Source organism: Triticum aestivum, chromosome 5D, assembly GCF_018294505.1.
Source record: "Triticum aestivum cultivar Chinese Spring chromosome 5D, IWGSC CS RefSeq v2.1, whole genome shotgun sequence".
Lineage (NCBI taxonomy): Eukaryota > Viridiplantae > Streptophyta > Magnoliopsida > Poales > Poaceae > Triticum > Triticum aestivum.
Window position 1 is genome coordinate 170895095 of NC_057808.1, and position 17008 is coordinate 170912102.

Here is a 17008-nt window from a genome sequence, read left to right on the forward strand (position 1 = left end):
TATATTGGTATAGATATAGATATAGATTCCTAAAAAAAAGAAAAATACCCCCACTTCCTCCTTCACCGTGTCTTTCACACCAGCATTTTCAATCCGCCGTCTCAAACTGTATCCCGCGACGGAAGTGGATCCTCTAACACGAAGGAGGAAAGTCACATAAGCTACAGTGCAAGCTAGTGTAAAACAGAGAAGGAAAGTCATGGGTACTGTAGCTAACACTGTATTTATCTTATGTAGCAGGTACTGTACACAATTACTATTGATATAAATAAATTTAAATTGTTTTTATTGCATCATAATTTTATTTGTGTGTAACTTTTGTAAATGTATAAAGTAGATTTGTAATTTGCAAATTAAATCGTATGAAAGTGAAGAAGAATTGTAGCTGGTGACTCCACTTCCTCCTCCGACGGGCGACGACGATGACCGGAAACCCAATTCTGCAACCCCGCCTCAATCCCCTCCGGTTTGATGGTACTTCTTTCTGCGAATGTGCGGGGCAAGGTCAGATCGACTCTCGCGGTGGAAATCTGGTGCAGGGCGCCGCCGCAGTGCCGTTCGGAATCATAGCACTGCTGCGCTGCCATGGGCGTCCACCTGGTTCCAAAGACCGAGCCCGTCGTCTCTGTGAAATGGCTGCACGCCAACCTCAGCACACTGATGTGAAGGTAGCATATACCTGGTGCTGAATTGCGGTAACGTACTGTGCTTGCCCTTTGAAATCTGAAATTCTGAATTGTACAGTTAGTAAGTTGTAACTTAAGACGGAACTGCCTGGGGTTCTGTCATCGTGGCAATTTGGGGGCGTTGCTAGAAGGTGCTAGCTTCCTTTCGTCATGCCAACCACCCATAGCTTCCTTTTGTTTGGTTGAGAGATGTTGATTCCTGTTTTCATTTTTTAGATGAACAGGGAGGCTCCCCTCCCCGGTTCCATTACTCAGAATGAAACCACAGCGAACCAACTTCGTTTTACAGCAGCTCACTAAGAGGAGCAGTTCAGGCAGAAAATAAAGTACTTAGGGGAAGCTAAGAACATTTTTACAATCTTTTTGCGGCACGCAGGCCTGAAATCGAGAGCTTTTTCAGACTGAAATCTTCGGAGCTGGGTCTGCCTCCATCTCGCAGGACATCCTGAACTTGAAAGGTGGCGCTGTTGTAGCTTGAGGTGACCAGCAGGCTAGGGTCGAAACCGGGCTGCTCAGCGTGCTTTTGTTCTTCAGGTCCTCCCGCTTCTTTGGGGATTGGAAGCTCCAGTCACCCTCCGAGATCTTCAGCTTATCCCAGTGGTCTACCACCCCATCTCTTGCGAAGCCCTTCAGCATTAGCCACCCGTTATCCGCAGCGGCTGCTGGGAGAACGCTGCTAGCGCTGTCAGGAACTCCTCCAATCTTGCCCTGCCACTTTCCGGAGCCAGGATCGCCCAGAATTTGAGCGTTCTGAGGATCAGTCTCCATACCTGGATAATAGAAGTCCAAATGGTGTTGTTAGAGATTATAGAGTTCCTATACTTCCACAAACTTCCAGTTTTTCTAACCCCTTTAATTTTGATGTTTCAAAGCTAGAGTTAGTAATGTTTGGTTTCTTGTAGCTAGACTAGCGAGCTTAAAATTACACCGTCCAGTGTGGGGGTACAAAAAAAAAGTTTACATTCTTGTTGTCTGTGTTCTTACTTTAACTGAATTTGTTTCTTTTCCGTGTCAACACATGCTACCATTTAAAAAACAATTTCTGCTGCAGTGTCTCCCCTTAGCATTTGCAACAAATATGGGATAGTAGTTTACAATGGAACGGGCCTGTTTAGTGCTGCTCATGTTTAGTGGTAAATTTCTTTTGTACCTTCTACAGAACAAACTAAAACAAGCTAGAGTAGAATTCTGGCAGATCAACAGACAATTCTTGTTCTCTGATTTTCTTAAATGAGTGTTGTGTCGTTACTAGCCATTAGCAATAGTATCTTCCATTTTTACACTGACTAGATGTGTTATTTCCTTGATAACAGGATGCTTCGTGCTTATGGACATGACAGTATGGGTTTAGGATGAAGGTTTGCCCCCAATGTTGTGCTTCTGGGAATGACGTGGAATCGAGTGCCTCTAGTGATGCCATCTTAAAAGCTAGTGCTGCTAGCGAGCAATTAATAAAATTTATCAGGACAGTCAGTAAGTTGTTTTTAACCTGTTCTCATTTAGTGTTTTGGCAATATTTCATTAGGAATCTCAGTGAGCTTAGTAGCACCACTGACTTATCAAAATCTTAACTGTGATACCTACTGTTGTGATGGGTCCTTCTCTTCAATTTGTAGTTATATAAAATAGAAACTATAATGTCTGTTCTACTTAGATTGCCCCTCCACATTTGAAATGAAGTTGTGGCCACATCTTCTTTGGAATCTTGATCAAGTTACATGTGTTCAGCGAGTTAAAAATATAGCTTTATATTTTCCCACTGAGTCGCCATTCTCTAAATTCATTATGGGTCTGGAATATGACTGGAGGACATAATTTGTGCCGGTAAAAGAGAACATCGATGCCCAGACACTTGGTACTAGTCATCAATTCGTATAGTTTACTTGGTACTAGTCATCAATTAATCAGTCTTAGCATTCCCTTGGTACATGATTGCCATTGATTTGCATTTGCTTGTCTCGATTACCAAGGTCACAGTTTGTTTTTGCCAATTGTAGATTATTTCCTCCTTCCATGGAGGCCTGTGTTTTGCTATTTTAGTCTATAATTGGTCAGTTAGAGATGTAGTCGCAATCACTGAATATTTTTATTTTTATGCCTTGTCTGAATAGTTTCAGATATCCTTTACACGAAATGCCTAAATTTGTAGGATGATGCCAGTAAGAAATCAAATTGTGATATGCTTGTTTATTAGACCAGCCTGCTGGTGGGGGTACAGAAACTCATATGACACTTGTTGGTCTAAGAGCTTGTCGAAGTTCTTTTAGCTGACGAAGCACAGTCCCGATGAGGTGTGGCAGTCGCGGGCTTTGCCTGCAAAACTCCCTAATGCAAAAGATGGCAAAGGATGCAACAACACTCAAGCTGTAGAGGGAGATCGCCACAAAGACTATGGCGAAAATGAAACTAAGCACACCCCCGTGGATGCAGCGTGGGAAGAGAGCAGCCATTGTAGCTGTCTAACGCTACTGCTTCTTGCTGAGAATTCATTTACCATATGCATATTATATCCATAATGTAATAGAGAAGTTATCTAGATCATGAAACTCCTGGTTGGGTTAGCTTAACTATTATAGAGAAGTTGTTTGTGCTTTCATTGAATATGAACATGGCGGTCAGATGGTTTGCTCGGAATTGGATCGAATTATCTAGGCCCCTGTAAGATAAAAGGATTCTTATGTCAAAGTACTGACCATGAAACCACTTCCACGTTGACCTAAAACGTCTTACATTATTTACAGAGCAGTACTAGTTTTCTTGCAGCAGTCAGTTGCCTTATGTTTATTTGCAGGCGAGCTGTTGTGTAAACAAGTGTGGGGGTAATATGGACTCTTGATTGAACAAGAATTTTCTACAGTTATGCTAGCATCTGGGTCATTAATCTGTAACAAGCTCTGAACAACATCACATGTGCAATTTTCTGGCATAAACCTTGATGTTGATGCTCAAAAAAGAACATAGAAACAAAATGCCATGTGTTCGATTTTGATTTCATCCACAAATTTATTTATTTTGGGCATAGCTAAACCACAAGCTTGATACTCAGATTGTAATATCCCTTTACCCACATTATATGTGTTCAATCCGAAGTCTTTCTAGATGTTTTTTTGTCAGATCCTGTCATTTTCCTTTTCTTGCGCCATTATGATGGTGAAGATGGTCAGCGCCGTTGTAACATTGATCCTTTCTTAATCTACTTACTCTCTGATTGTGTTATCCCACCAATTCTTACAGCTCTAATCGATAATCGTGTATTGCAGACAAAGGCAAATCAGTACAGGGCTGAAGAGCTTTCCTACGTCTTCCACGATTTGAATGAAACTAATCCTTTACTTGATTCACTGGAGAAGTTCAAGCATCCAGATGTACAAAAACTTGCTTTCAAGCTGCACTTCTGTATTCTCCAAAAATTAGAAAGCTGCTCCTATGTAGAAGATGATTTTTTTTTTTTGCGAAGATGTTTTTTCTTGTTGCCAGTTATTGTAACTTGTCTATGACTCTGCTTGTACGCTTCTTGGATTCGTCACCCACATTGTCGGCTGTTTGCCGTTCGAAATAGTGCAGTGCAAATGTCTTGGATGGATCTAATTTACTCTTTGCTCCAGTCTAATATCTGGTCCAAATTTATCTTCGGCTATTTATTTCCGGCTGCTGATGGAATGCCATCTGAGCATTTTTTTTTCCCACGGTCTATACTTGCTGATCCGCAAACGATGCTAAAAATTGGTCTTGCCAATACAGCTTATCTGAGCTAGTTACCAGCTTCTCTGGCTTGTTACGCTATTGTGAGCAAAACGAATTTGTAGTTTAGCTCAGATAATGAACAACTGTGATCTCAAGTACTACTAGTAATAACCAGTTTAATTATGTTGGTTTCCACGTACCTTACTTTGGCAAATCTCACCCTTGGTTACTTGAGTTCAGACTCGTCTAACCACGCAGCCCTTGCCCAAAAAGAACATGCGGTAATCTTACGGCGCAATTTCTCCTTTCGTACTGTAATCTTACTTCAGCTGCAGCCAAATCTTACCCCACACACCATCGGTTCTCATCGTGGGGTTACAGGCACGAGACTAATTCTGAGGAACGTAAACTTACCTCACAAGCATTTTATTCTTACTGTGGATGGAGGCTGGTTCGACCCATTGTGTGAGTTGGCTCATCCGGGTGACGAATAGTCAATCCAGTGATAAGCATATGCGGTGACCATACTTTTTCTAGGTTGGTGACCGTAATTCGGGTATTCTGACCGATGTTAATTTCGGAGAGAGTCAGTGACCGCTGGTGACCGCGGGTGAATTTATCTTGTGTTAGGTTTGACTCACCACTTGGACAAAATTTTATTGTCCATTATTTCTTTCTTCCCCCCACTGACATGTGGGACCTACATGGGGTAGGAAGAGAACGTGGGGCGTTTCATTCTTCCATTTACTAACGACTGGGACCCACGTGAGGTAGAGACTATTTGATCGGTAAACATAGATAAAATACATAGCTATATAGTGAGTCGGCTACCATATAATCACCAAAACTAATACATAATGACCATATTGACCCAAAGTGCTCTTGTGAGCTCGAGCTCACACGCACCTCTTGCTACAGTAAATTCAAAAAATTATTTCAAAAGGTTTAAAAACATGAAATTTCTTGCGAACAAACATTGATGTGTTTTTCACGTGCGTGCAAAATTTCGTGACAAAATGACATTTATGCAGGTCACGGCAAAAAAAATTGATGTTCCAAAATGCTTCCAAAAACAGTTTTTTTGGAGCATGATTTTGTTTTTTGCCGAGACCTCCACAAATGTCATTTCATTCCGGAAATTGGCAGGCATGTGAAACACACATCATTGTTTGTTGCCAAAGTAATTCAGATTTTTTTGAATTTTTTAAATATTTTTTTTATTTTACTGTAGCAAAGGGTGCATGTGAGATCGAGCTCACATACTACGTGTCTTGACCACCAATGCCTTTTACTCTTATGAAAACTATGAATCTGCGAGACATGTACAATGACCACCAATGCATTTACTCTTATGAAAACTATATGAATCAAAACTCCACATCTAGACGTGTACATTATAATATCACCTTCAAGATTTTATTGTCCGTTGTTTCTTTCCTCCACTCCGATGGGATCCACGTGGGATAAGAGAACGGGAGGTAGATTGTTTGACTGGTCAACATAGATAAAATACAGAGCTATATACTGTGAGTCAGTGATCGTAAATCACAAAAAGTTATACATAATGATCATATTGTCTATATTCTCAAGTATAATGACCAAAGTAAATCTGCGATACAAGTATAATGATTACCAATGCATTTTACTTATATAAGAACTAGGAACAAAAACTTCACAGCTAGACGCGCGCCCTGAAATATCACCCCTGCAAATACACGAGAGAAGCGGACGACAAGGGACGTCCATTGATCTAGTACCTGGCTTCTGATGGTTAGAGAAGAGAAGAATACTTCGATGCGTTTGGACCATTTTTTGTGTTCATATTTAAATTGCTATGTCGTGGATTTGAATTGACGTAGAGTTATGTGTGTTTGAAACAATATGATCGAAATCGCAGTAAGATCGAAATCGCTTACATGCACGAGCATACACTCACCTCTATTAACACACGCATGCATATCGTGACCCTATGAACACCTTCAAGAGACTGAGCCGGCATAGCATATTAACATTGATTGAAGAAGTCATCATACATGCCTCGAAGTCGGTGGGAATGTCTTCTCCCACTCAACGAATATCATCAAAAAGTTTAAAATAAATTCAAAAAAATACGAGCACCAATATCAAACCTAGGACTTGAAGGGACACAACTGTTCTCCGAACCATCCAGGTTGGTTCGCTGAACATATTGCTAGGGATGGGTTTAGCGGGGTATCAAAAGTAGGGATGGGCTTTTCAAAGAAAAAAAAGTGGGATGAGATCTAGTACCTGACATCCCATGGTTAGATAAGTGGAAGTATTTGCAGTTCAGTATTTGTTAGGCGTAGCAAAAAAAAAAAACTTGCCAGTAAAACTTGTGCAACCTAGAACCGAGAGCAAGACTTCATGGTTGACCATCTGTTGACAACTCATAGTAACACAACCCTGCTTTGGGAAGTGTCATCTACTTATAAAGAAAAGATGCAAGGAAAGCAATATAATTTGCAAGCATATTAGAGCAACATCTATATCATATTGACCGTCGCTAGCATATGCAAAAATGCTCAGGCCTTGAAACTTGTCATGACAACAGTACATAGAGGCTACAACAGGCTACAGGAGATCATCGACTGATGATGGATAACTACAAATAGACAGACATTCATCATGAGAATGAAATTACATTTCTCAAACAGATGTTCTCGGGACAGACAGAGGCGGGATTTCTACAGGCAAGTGAATCATCATCAAAAAAAGGAAGAGCTACCACTGTACAAATTTCAAAAGCAGGTTCGGCCTTCGCTCTCCATCAGAAACCCGGATCATCTTTACATGATGCCCTGGGCAGTAGAAGAGTCATTTCCATTTTCACAAGAACCCTTTCCAAACACCTCTTCTATCACATTGTTTGTCGAAAGAAATTCGTCTTTCTCCCACACGCTACTGAAACCAATATCCCATGTTTTCGGGTCGCAGTGGCCACCAAAGTATCCATGATCTGCAACGCTACCAAAGCCAACATCCCGGTAGTGGTCTCCAGCAATATCAGTGGGTGTGCCATCCGTGGTACAAACATGCGGAGCCTCAAATGATGTGCACGAGTCGTCTTGAGCATCTGTGTCAAAAATGGTTGCCTCCTGGTTATTGTCCACAAGGGACACCATGACATTCCCCTCCACACAGCAATTTTCTTGCCTGTCACCACTAGAACAGTCAAACTCATCCTCCTCACCAGACTCTTCATGCATATTTCCTTGGAGGGGAACTTGATTGCATGCACCATCATCTTGATCAGTAAGAGACTCGAGCAGCAAATCCTCACCAGCCCTTTCTGTCACAGCAAATTCATCATCATCTCTTCCCTCCCATTCATCATTATCACTGTCAACATTCATTGGATCAAACCTATTCTGCTCAGCCCTCTTCCTCAACATGAAGACATTGAAATAGTAGCTCACTAACTCTTTGTTAGTCTTCAATGGGAAGGCAAGCGGAAGTTCGTCCCAGAAGTTCCTTCCAAGAGAGGCAGGGTTTAATGATACCACATCCTGGAACAAATGCTCTTCATCTTCAGTCCATTTCAAGGCCACCTCCTCTCCCATGTCAAAGAATCCTAACTCTTTGAAGGTGTTCAGACCAAGGGCACTCATTAGTCTTTCTCTTGCTTCCTTCACATGCTTCCTCACGCACGCAATCGAACCTTCATCAACACAACTGCAATCCGTCTTACAGCAAACAGGTTTCAGCACTGAAGATAACTCAACAGAACCAGGCATTGGAATGACAGAGTTCCTAATCCACTTGTCACTCTCGGCTTCCTTTATATCACGTATGTGAGAAGATGATGACACATCAGCATTACCATCAACTGAGCTCCTACAATTACCAGATGCACACTCTGGCAACTCAGCCTGATAATTTGGCCCAATTGGAACAGTTTTCCTTGTAGGGCAAAGGCTAACAGACGAGTAAATGTCTTCCCTTTGATAATAACTTGCAGATCGCAGGTAATCTTCAACATAAGTTTGGGCTAGTGAAAAATTAACGGGTGGATCTACACCTTCATCCTCACTTTCCTCATTACCATATGCTGGCGGATCGGAGATTCTCTCCCATGTCCTGTATGATCCATACTCTGGAACATTTATGTCAGCATCTGCTGCATTATATTTCTCAGATACAGCTGAAATGGAGAAAATATGAGCCCAATCAGCACTTTGGTTTTATAGAAACGCATGGCAGTAATGGACATCCACACGCAACAGGGAAATTAAACCTCTACACAAAGATGGCCAAAATACCTGCCATAATATCTCAATCATGCATAACAAGGTCACGTAGGGGTGGTGGATAGATTTAATAGAACCCTTTCGGGAAACTAGTCCTCATGGCGGAAGTATCAAGTGTATGGAAGCAAAGTGTAAAGTGTAGCGAAGTATCAAAAGTTTTTGTAAATGACAGAGTATGAACTTCCATAAAAGGTTGCGAGTTAACATGTCTTACTTTGCTCTTCCTGCTTCATCCGTTTGCAGTCCAACATGTCTGGGAAACCACTAGAGGCAGGTCTCTTATAATGATCGACTGTCACTTCTTTAACAGCACTGGCAGTATTAACTAGACAAGCTGTGGTACTCCATTCTGAAATTCCAAAATTAGGACCAACTATTCATCAGATTGGCCAGTTTACATTCATTTGACAAACTTTAATTGCACACAACCTGGCACAAGAATCTAGGCATGCTTGTACAAGGCGAAGGGAAATGGCAGTCGTTACCTGTTGCAATATGGTATTTCTCAGGAAGGAAGTTTGAGCGCCCATCATCGGTTCCCCTCAGATTGCCACATGCAAGCTGCTCGCAGTGGTGCCTCACATAAACCTCACTATTTTCTTGATGCAACATAATGCTCCTGAGGAAGAGAACTCTTCCATTAGATAACAAAATGATGGCAAATAGATACAATTATATTGCACCGGGTGATCACTGCACAGGATTAGACCGATAGCTACACATCTTGAAGAGGAAACGCATTGTGTTACTTATACCAATTGCAAATGAACATCCAAGTTGAACACTACCACCGACCACACTGATGTACAAACCTTCAAGTGCGCATCACCAAACTAGGGTGCACAAATCGATTGCATCTCAGGTTTTCAACCAAGTGCATAACATTGTTTCCGCACATGCGACGTTCTCCCACTAAACTATAGAAGGTGCAACACATGTAGAAGTTTATTCAATTATATTTGTATGGGCAAACACAGGCAGCATACACGGCCGTGATCTCCCTATGAGAATTTGGAAGCAAGCTCCACACGACATCCATGGATCAATCGGTCAATTCAAATCAGGTTTGGCTACCCTATTAAAGTCAAAATCAAATTCACCGCATGAAAAATAGGTCAAAATTAAATTCGCCGCATGAAAAATAAGTCAAACTAAATTAAGGTCCCGATAGTTCAAGGCCTGGTCGATTTTAGATCTATCTTTCTAGAATATAAGATAAAAAATCAAGCAAGGGGATGGACTACTTACTGGCGATGAGGGGTCGACGGAGGGTTGGACGGGAGGGAAACGACGAAACCCTAGCAAACAAATCGCGCAAATTCGATGAAAAGAACCGCAGTAATAGGATCTCAGAGCCACCAATCAACCACAGACCAGCCTCCCCTGGAGAAATCCCGCCTCAATCGAGCCAATCGGTACCCGATTTCAGCGCCTCGAAACCCTAATCTCGGGAACACACAGAATCAACGATACGGGGCGAAATCGGTACCGATAGAGAGGCCTCGGCGAGGGAGGACCGGATCTGGTGTCGAATTGAGGATTCGGGGAGGAGAGGTAGACGATTCGAGATCAGATCGAGGGGTGGGGAGGGGAAAGAGGGGAAATTTAGGGGAAAAGAGTTTGGTCCACGGCCCGTGTCCTTTTTGGTATTATTTATGGGAAAGACCGGCGAATACAATAAAGTAAAGAAATTATTGGTACGAGAATTTTTGGGCTCTAGGTTCGGGCCACAGAAATACACGAGGCCCAAACTATCAGTAAGGCCCCTTCTTTCTGCTTTTCTATTTGAGCCCGTGCTCTCACGGCAAAATGCCCACGGGAGCAACTAGTTAACGAGCGCTTTTTCGGGAGCCTCGCAACGATCAGCGTCACTTGGCGTGCTCTCAGCCACTCGCCATATGACGCGCTCTGGACGCTTCATTCGGATTTTTTTTCACACGCGTTTTCGGCTTTTTAAACGGTTTTTTTTCATTTTTTTCGACGTTTTGGTTTCCGCCTTTTTCTTAGCTTTTCGATAAAAAAAAATTTGCGCAAAAAAACGCGTTTTCTTTTTTTTCCCTTTCGCGAAAGTCACGGTTTTTATTCCGCAAGAGGCACGGTTGTGCTTTATCGAGAGTCACGGCCGTGCCTTTCGGAAACGAAAAAATACGTTTTTTTTTCTTTTGCGAGAGTCACGGTTTTGCTTTCGCGAGAGGCACGGTTGTGCTTTCGCGAGAGTCACGGCCGTGCCTCTCGAAAAGGGAAAAACAAAACGCGTTTTTTGTTTTTTTCTTTCGTGAGAGTCACGGTTTTGCTTCCGCGAGAGGCACGGTTGTGCTTACGCGAAAGTCACGGTCGTGCCTCTCGAAAAGGGAAAAAATACGCGTTTTCTGTTTTTTTTCTTTCGCGAGAGTCACGGTTTTGCTTTCGCGAGAGGCACGGTTGTGTTTTCGCGAGAGTCACGGCCGTGCCTCTCGGAAACAAAAAAAAAACGTGTTTTCTGTTTTTTTTCCTTTCACGAGAGTCACGATTTTGCTTCCACGAGAGGCATGGTTGTGATTTCGCGAGAGGCACGGGCGTGCCTCTTTCGGAAAGGAAAAAAACCGTGCTCCCGGTTCGGTTTTTTCGCCCGGTTTTTTTTGTCCGGTTTTTTCGTGAAAAAAAGTTCGTCAAAACCTATCAACATGGGATCTAGTTTTGAAGATCTCGACGCGAGGAATCCAATGGTGAAAACGGTTCGAGATTTAGACGCACGGTTTAAGAGATAAAACGTTTTGAATAAACGGATCTACGAAAAAAGGGAAAACTCCCAGGTTGCGACAAGTGGCGCGCTGCATGGGCGCCACTTGTCGCGACCTGGAAAAGTGGAGTGTTCTTTGCAACGAGTACTCCTTAATTAGTGATTTCGCACATACACCGCCAGGGCTATCGGTAAGGCCCCTTCATTCGGGAGCTCCTAGTCGGGCTAGCGCCGATTAAGGTGAGCAACTAGTTAACGAGCGCTCCTTCGGGAGCCAACGATCAGCGTCACTTGACGCGCTCTCAGCCACCTGTCATGTGTCGCGCTCTGGACGCTTTTTTGGATTTTTATTTTATTTTTCCGCACATGTTTTTGGCTTTTTAAACGTTTTTTTGTTTTTTTTTACGTTTCGATTTTCTAACGGTCTTCCTTAGCTTTTGGGTCAAAAAAAGTTCAAAAAAATTGCGCGAAAAAAACTTTTTTTTTCACGAGAGTCACGGTTTTGCTTCCGCGAAAGGCACGGCTTTCGCGAGAGTCATGGTCGTGCTCGGAAACGAAAAAAACGCGTTTTTTGTTTTTTTTTCCTTCTGCGAGAGGCATGGTTGTGCTTTCACGAGAGTCACAGTCGTGCCTTTCGGAAATGGAAAAAAACACGTTTTTCTTTTTTTTTTCCTTCCGCGGGAGGCACGGTTTTGCTTCCGCGAGAGGCACGGTTCTGCTTTCGCGAGAGTTACGGCCGTGCCTTTCAAAAAAGGGGGAAAACGCGTTTTCTATTTATTTTTTATTTCGCAAGAGGCACGGTTTTGCTTCCGCGAGAGGCACGGTTGTGCTTTCACGAGAGTGGCGGTCGTGCCTCTCGGAAATGAAAAAACACGTTTTCGGTTCTTTTTCCTTCCGCGAGAGGCATGGTTTTTCTTCCGTGAGAGACACGGTTGTGCTTTCGCGAGAGTCACGGTCGTGCTTCTCGGAAACGGAAAAAAAATATGTTTTCTGTTTTCCTTCCTTCCGCGAGGGGCACGGTTGTGCTTTCGCGAGAGGCACGGGCGTGCCTCTTTCGGAAAGGGAAAGAACCTATGCTCCCAGGTTGGTTTTTTGTCTGGGTTTTTTCGTGTAAAAATGGTTCGTCAAAACCTATCAACATGTGATCTAGTTTTGAAAATCTCGACGCGAGGAATCCAACGGTGAAAACAATTCAAGATTTGGACGCATAGTTTAAGAGATAAAACGTTTTGAATAAACGGATATACGTAAAAAGGAAAAACTCTTAGGTTGCAACAAGTGGCGCACATGCATCACGCCACTTGTCGCAACCTGGGGAGGTGTGAGTGATCTTTGTAACAAGTACTCCTCAACTAGTGATTTCGTCGGTTAAGGATGCTGGCGCTTGCAGAGACGCGTAGCGGGCCGACTCATTTGTTCTTTTTTCTTCTTTCTGTTAGAAACTGCAAATAAGGTAGGCAGCGGAAAGATGACCACTTCGTCGGCCTGCTGTATATGCCGGGAGCTCCTATATAGCGCTGTAAGCGCCGGTTCGCCGCTGGCGCCCCCACAGACGCCAACTGGGTCGGCCTAGCAAGGTGCTCAGAAGCAAAAGAGCAAAGGAAAAATACCGCGTTTATATTCGTAAGAAGAGGGATCGAATTCATCACACCCAAGTACCCAGAAGGGTTAACCACCAGACCAAGCTAAGTCTGTTAATTACTTACGGAAAACATAACTCTTTAATCTTTTATACAGTACAAACATTAAACATACACTAGTTATTGTATACAACATAGAATTTTTTTGAATAAAGAATTCATATAAACCATGAATTGAAAGGAAAAGTTCGCAAAAATGAAAAAGGTTCGTGAATTAGCAAAAAAGTTCACCGAATTTGAAAAATAAGTTCATCGAATTTGAAAAAAGTTCATACAATCTTACAAAAATGTTCATTAAATTTCAAAAAAAAATCACCAAAATTGAAAGTTCATCAAATTTGAAAAAAGTTCAACAAATTTCCAAAAAGTTCACCGAATTTGAAAAAAGCTCGTCGAATTTCAAAAAAAGTTCATTGATTCGGGAAAAAGTTTATTGATTTTCAAAAAAAAGTTCACGAATTTAAAGAAAGGTTCATCGATTCGGGAAAGAGTTCATTGATTTTTTTTAAAGTTCACGAATTTAAATCAAAAAATTCACGGATTTTAAAAAGCACGGAATAAAAATACAAAAAAGATGAGAAAAAAGGAAAAGGAATAAACCGAAGTGAAGAACGAATAAAAAGAATAAAACGAACTAGCCTTACACCTGCGAGTGGATGGCTTGGTGGCTACAACCGAGCGCTCCCAACGAATCCGTTGCAAGTTCGAACCGCGTGACAGCACTCTTTTTGACGTTTCGAAAACAGAAAGGAAAAACAGGAAGGAGAAAGATAGAATGGGCCGGCCCATCTTGGACTGCTGCAGGCGCCCGTTTGCAAATTGCGCTGTAACGGGCGCCTGCAACGCCAAATAGGAAATGTCGTATATGCCATGCTAAATCTGACACTTGGCGGCACTCACTTTTCGACTATCGTATGGCCCGGTATGTATGGGCTTTAGGGGACGAGGAGGTGCTGGAACATGTAATCTCCAATAGAACAGAGGATGCGCCTTTGTGGCTCTTCTGGCTGTTCGACAGACTGAATGAAAATGATCTTGCGAAGGTTTTGATCACCATGTGGGCGATTTGGTGGACGCGGAGGCGATCTATTCATGACAACGAATTTTAGAGTCCTCTCTCAACTATGTGTTTTATTACGAGGTACCTACAGGATCTGGAGATTGCTCAAGCGAGGAAAAAGCTTACCACCAATATTGTTTCTAGTACTCGGCCCCGATCTGTAGTTCGGGTTGCACCGGAGAGAAACCAAGCTAAACTCAATGTCGACGGAGGAGTCGATCGGCGGGGCAACTTCGGAGTTGCGGCAGTTATCTGCAGGGATAAAAAGGGCCGCTTCTTGGGAGCCTCTACTATGGTCTTTGATGGTCTTGTTGATGCGGCTGGCCTTGAAGCACATGCATGTAATGAGGCTTTGGCACTTGCTAAGGATCTCAATCTCACCCATATGATAATAGCCTCTAACTATTTGGAAGTGGTGAGTAATATTGACAAAGGTGCAGCGACTCACTATGCACTAGTTTTACATGAAATAAGGGAGTGAAGGAAGGAGTTCCAACATGTCACCTTCAAGTTTGAACACAAGGAGAACAATTTTGAAGCCCATGCTTTGACGAAGCCAACTTCATCTCTTACAGTAGGGCGCCATTTATGGCTAGGGACGTTACCAGATATTATTTGTATTCCGATGGTTATTATTCTTTAATAAAGTCCCAAGTTACCCGTAAAAAAAAGGTAGGCAGCGGGAGATACAGAATCAAACTCAGGACCTTACCCTTGCCATCACACTGCACAAACCACTACACCATCGAACGCCCTATGGTTACATAAAATAGTTTGCTTTATTTTACAAGCTCGCAAAGCCCCCGGTGTGGGAAGCTTCCCAAACTCTTTCTTTTTCGTTTCCTCTTTTTCTGTAACGGTTTCGTTCACCATTTTACTTTCCTTTTTCTGGCTAAATGCGTTAAAGAAACTTTTTTTTTTCAAAAATGCACAAACTTTTTTTCAAATTTGAAAGAAAATCAATGGTGTTTTTTTACAAAAGTTCATTGAATCTGAAAAATAAAGTTCATCAAATTTGAGGAAACTTCAACTTAATTGGAAAAAGTTCATCGAATCTGATAAAAGTTCATCGAATTTGAGAAAAGATCATTGAATCTGAAAAAAGTTCATCGAATTTGGAAAAATTTCATTAAATTCAAAAAATACATCAAATATGAAAACAAATTCTTCAATTTTGAAAAAAATTCAGAGCTTTTCGAAAAAGTTCATCGAAATTGAAAACAAAAGTTCGTCGTAATGGATTTTTTAGAAACATATTATCAAATGTGAAAATAGTTCATATAATTTGAAAAAAGTTCATCGCATCCGAAAAAAGTTCATCAAATTTGAAAATAGTTCATATAATTTGAAAAAAAAATCATCGCATCCGAAAAAAGTTCATTGAATTTGAAAAAAAATTCATCAAAATTGAAAAAATTTAATGGATTTAAAAAAACTCATCGAATTTCAGAAAAGTTCACCAAGTTTGAAAAAAGTTCATCGAATTTGAAAAAAACATCGAATCTGAAGAAAAAAGTTAATGAATTTGAAAGAAAATCATCGAACGACGAAGAAGAAAAAAGAGAAAACAGAAATGAAAAAGAAAAAAAAGAGGAATAAGGAATAAGGAAAAAAGAAAAAGAAAACAGAAATAAGTAAAGAGAGAAAAGGATGTATGTTGATAGATCAGGTAACGTGGTGTGATATCTAACACAGAGTGGCTTTACGAGGAGATCGCTGGTTCGATCCAGGATTCGCTCGTGTTTGCTTAGTCTTTTCTTATTTTGACTTTTTATGTTTCTTCATTGGGGGTGCTAAAGATCCGCCGCCTCGCGAGCCGCTTAATTGTGTGACAGAATCGTTCAATCATCTTCTCTAATTTCCTGCAATAGTGCACTTGTTGCAAACGTTTTTTTTTATTTTCTGCAACAAGACTTTTGTTGCGAAACCTTATCTTCTATAATTTTCTGCAACAAGACCCCTATTGCAAAACATCTTCTTCTTTATTTTTTTGCAACAAGACCCTTGCAAAAATTACAACATCTCCCGCTGCGTCTAATTTTCTGCAACAAGATCCTTTTTGCAAAAAATGCAACAACATCTCCCATCGCATCTAATTTTCTACAACAAGACCCTTATTGCAAAAATTGTAACATCTCCCGCCACATCTAATTTTCTACAGCAAGACCCTTGTTGCAAAAATTGCAACATTTCCCGTTGCGTCTAATTTTTTGCAGCAAGACCCTTGTTGCAAAAATTAAAACAAATATGTTGTTGCGTCTGAGCTCGAGGAGGCGAGAGCCATGGAGGCTGACGCTCCTCCAGGACGGCTACGACATCGAACGGCGAGCAACGGCAGATGCAGCACCACTGGCAGCATGCCTCGCAGAGGCGGGCGGTGCGGTTCGGCGGCTTCCAGCGCACGTGCAACAGGCAGCACCGCGGTGGCCGGCTTCCAGCATCTATGCACCAGTTGCGCGGGTGCCTAGTCACAGTTTGCTGCAACAGTCACCGGCCATGGAGTGCTTCTCGTCAATGACGAGGTCAACACTTCGCTGGAGAGACGTATGGCATGGATGAAGGAAATATGCCCTAAAGGCAATAATAGAATTATTATTTATATTTGCTTATATAATGATAAATGTTTATTATTCATGCTAGAATTATATTAACCGTAAATTTAGTACATGTCTGAATACATAGACAAACAGAGTGTCCCTAGTATGCCTCTACTTGACTAGCTCATTAATCAAAGATGGTTAAGTTTCCTAGTCATAGACATGTGTTGTCATTTGATGAACGGGATCACTTCATTAGAGAAATATGTGATGGACAAGACCCATCCGTTAGCTTAGCATAATGATCGTTTAGTTTCTGCTATTGCTTTCTTCATAACTTATACATGTTCCTCTGACTATGAGATTATGCAACTCCCGAATACCGGAGGAACACCTTGTGTGCTCTCAAACGTC

The 17008-nt window shown here is 41.8% G+C and overlaps 1 protein-coding gene and 1 long non-coding RNA gene across 2 annotated transcripts; one reads left to right on the plus strand and one right to left on the minus strand.

Moving 5' to 3' along the window:
* The first annotated feature begins 204 nt into the window (after positions 1–204).
* On the plus strand, positions 205–4235 carry LOC123124519 (uncharacterized). The gene is made up of 3 exons (XR_006461120.1): positions 205–695; positions 2000–2159; positions 3947–4235. It is a non-coding gene; the product is annotated as an uncharacterized lncRNA (long non-coding RNA).
* A 2627-nt stretch (positions 4236–6862) lies between these two features.
* LOC123119971 (uncharacterized) lies at positions 6863–10289 on the minus strand. The gene is made up of 4 exons (XM_044539959.1): positions 9887–10289; positions 9124–9257; positions 8853–8987; positions 6863–8532 (listed from the first exon to the last, which is right to left on the minus strand). Exons 2-4 carry the CDS (start codon positions 9248–9250, stop codon positions 7178–7180), a joined length of 1617 nt encoding a protein of 538 aa, XP_044395894.1. The 5' UTR covers positions 9251–9257; positions 9887–10289; the 3' UTR covers positions 6863–7177.
* Positions 10290–17008: the final 6719 nt, after the last annotated feature.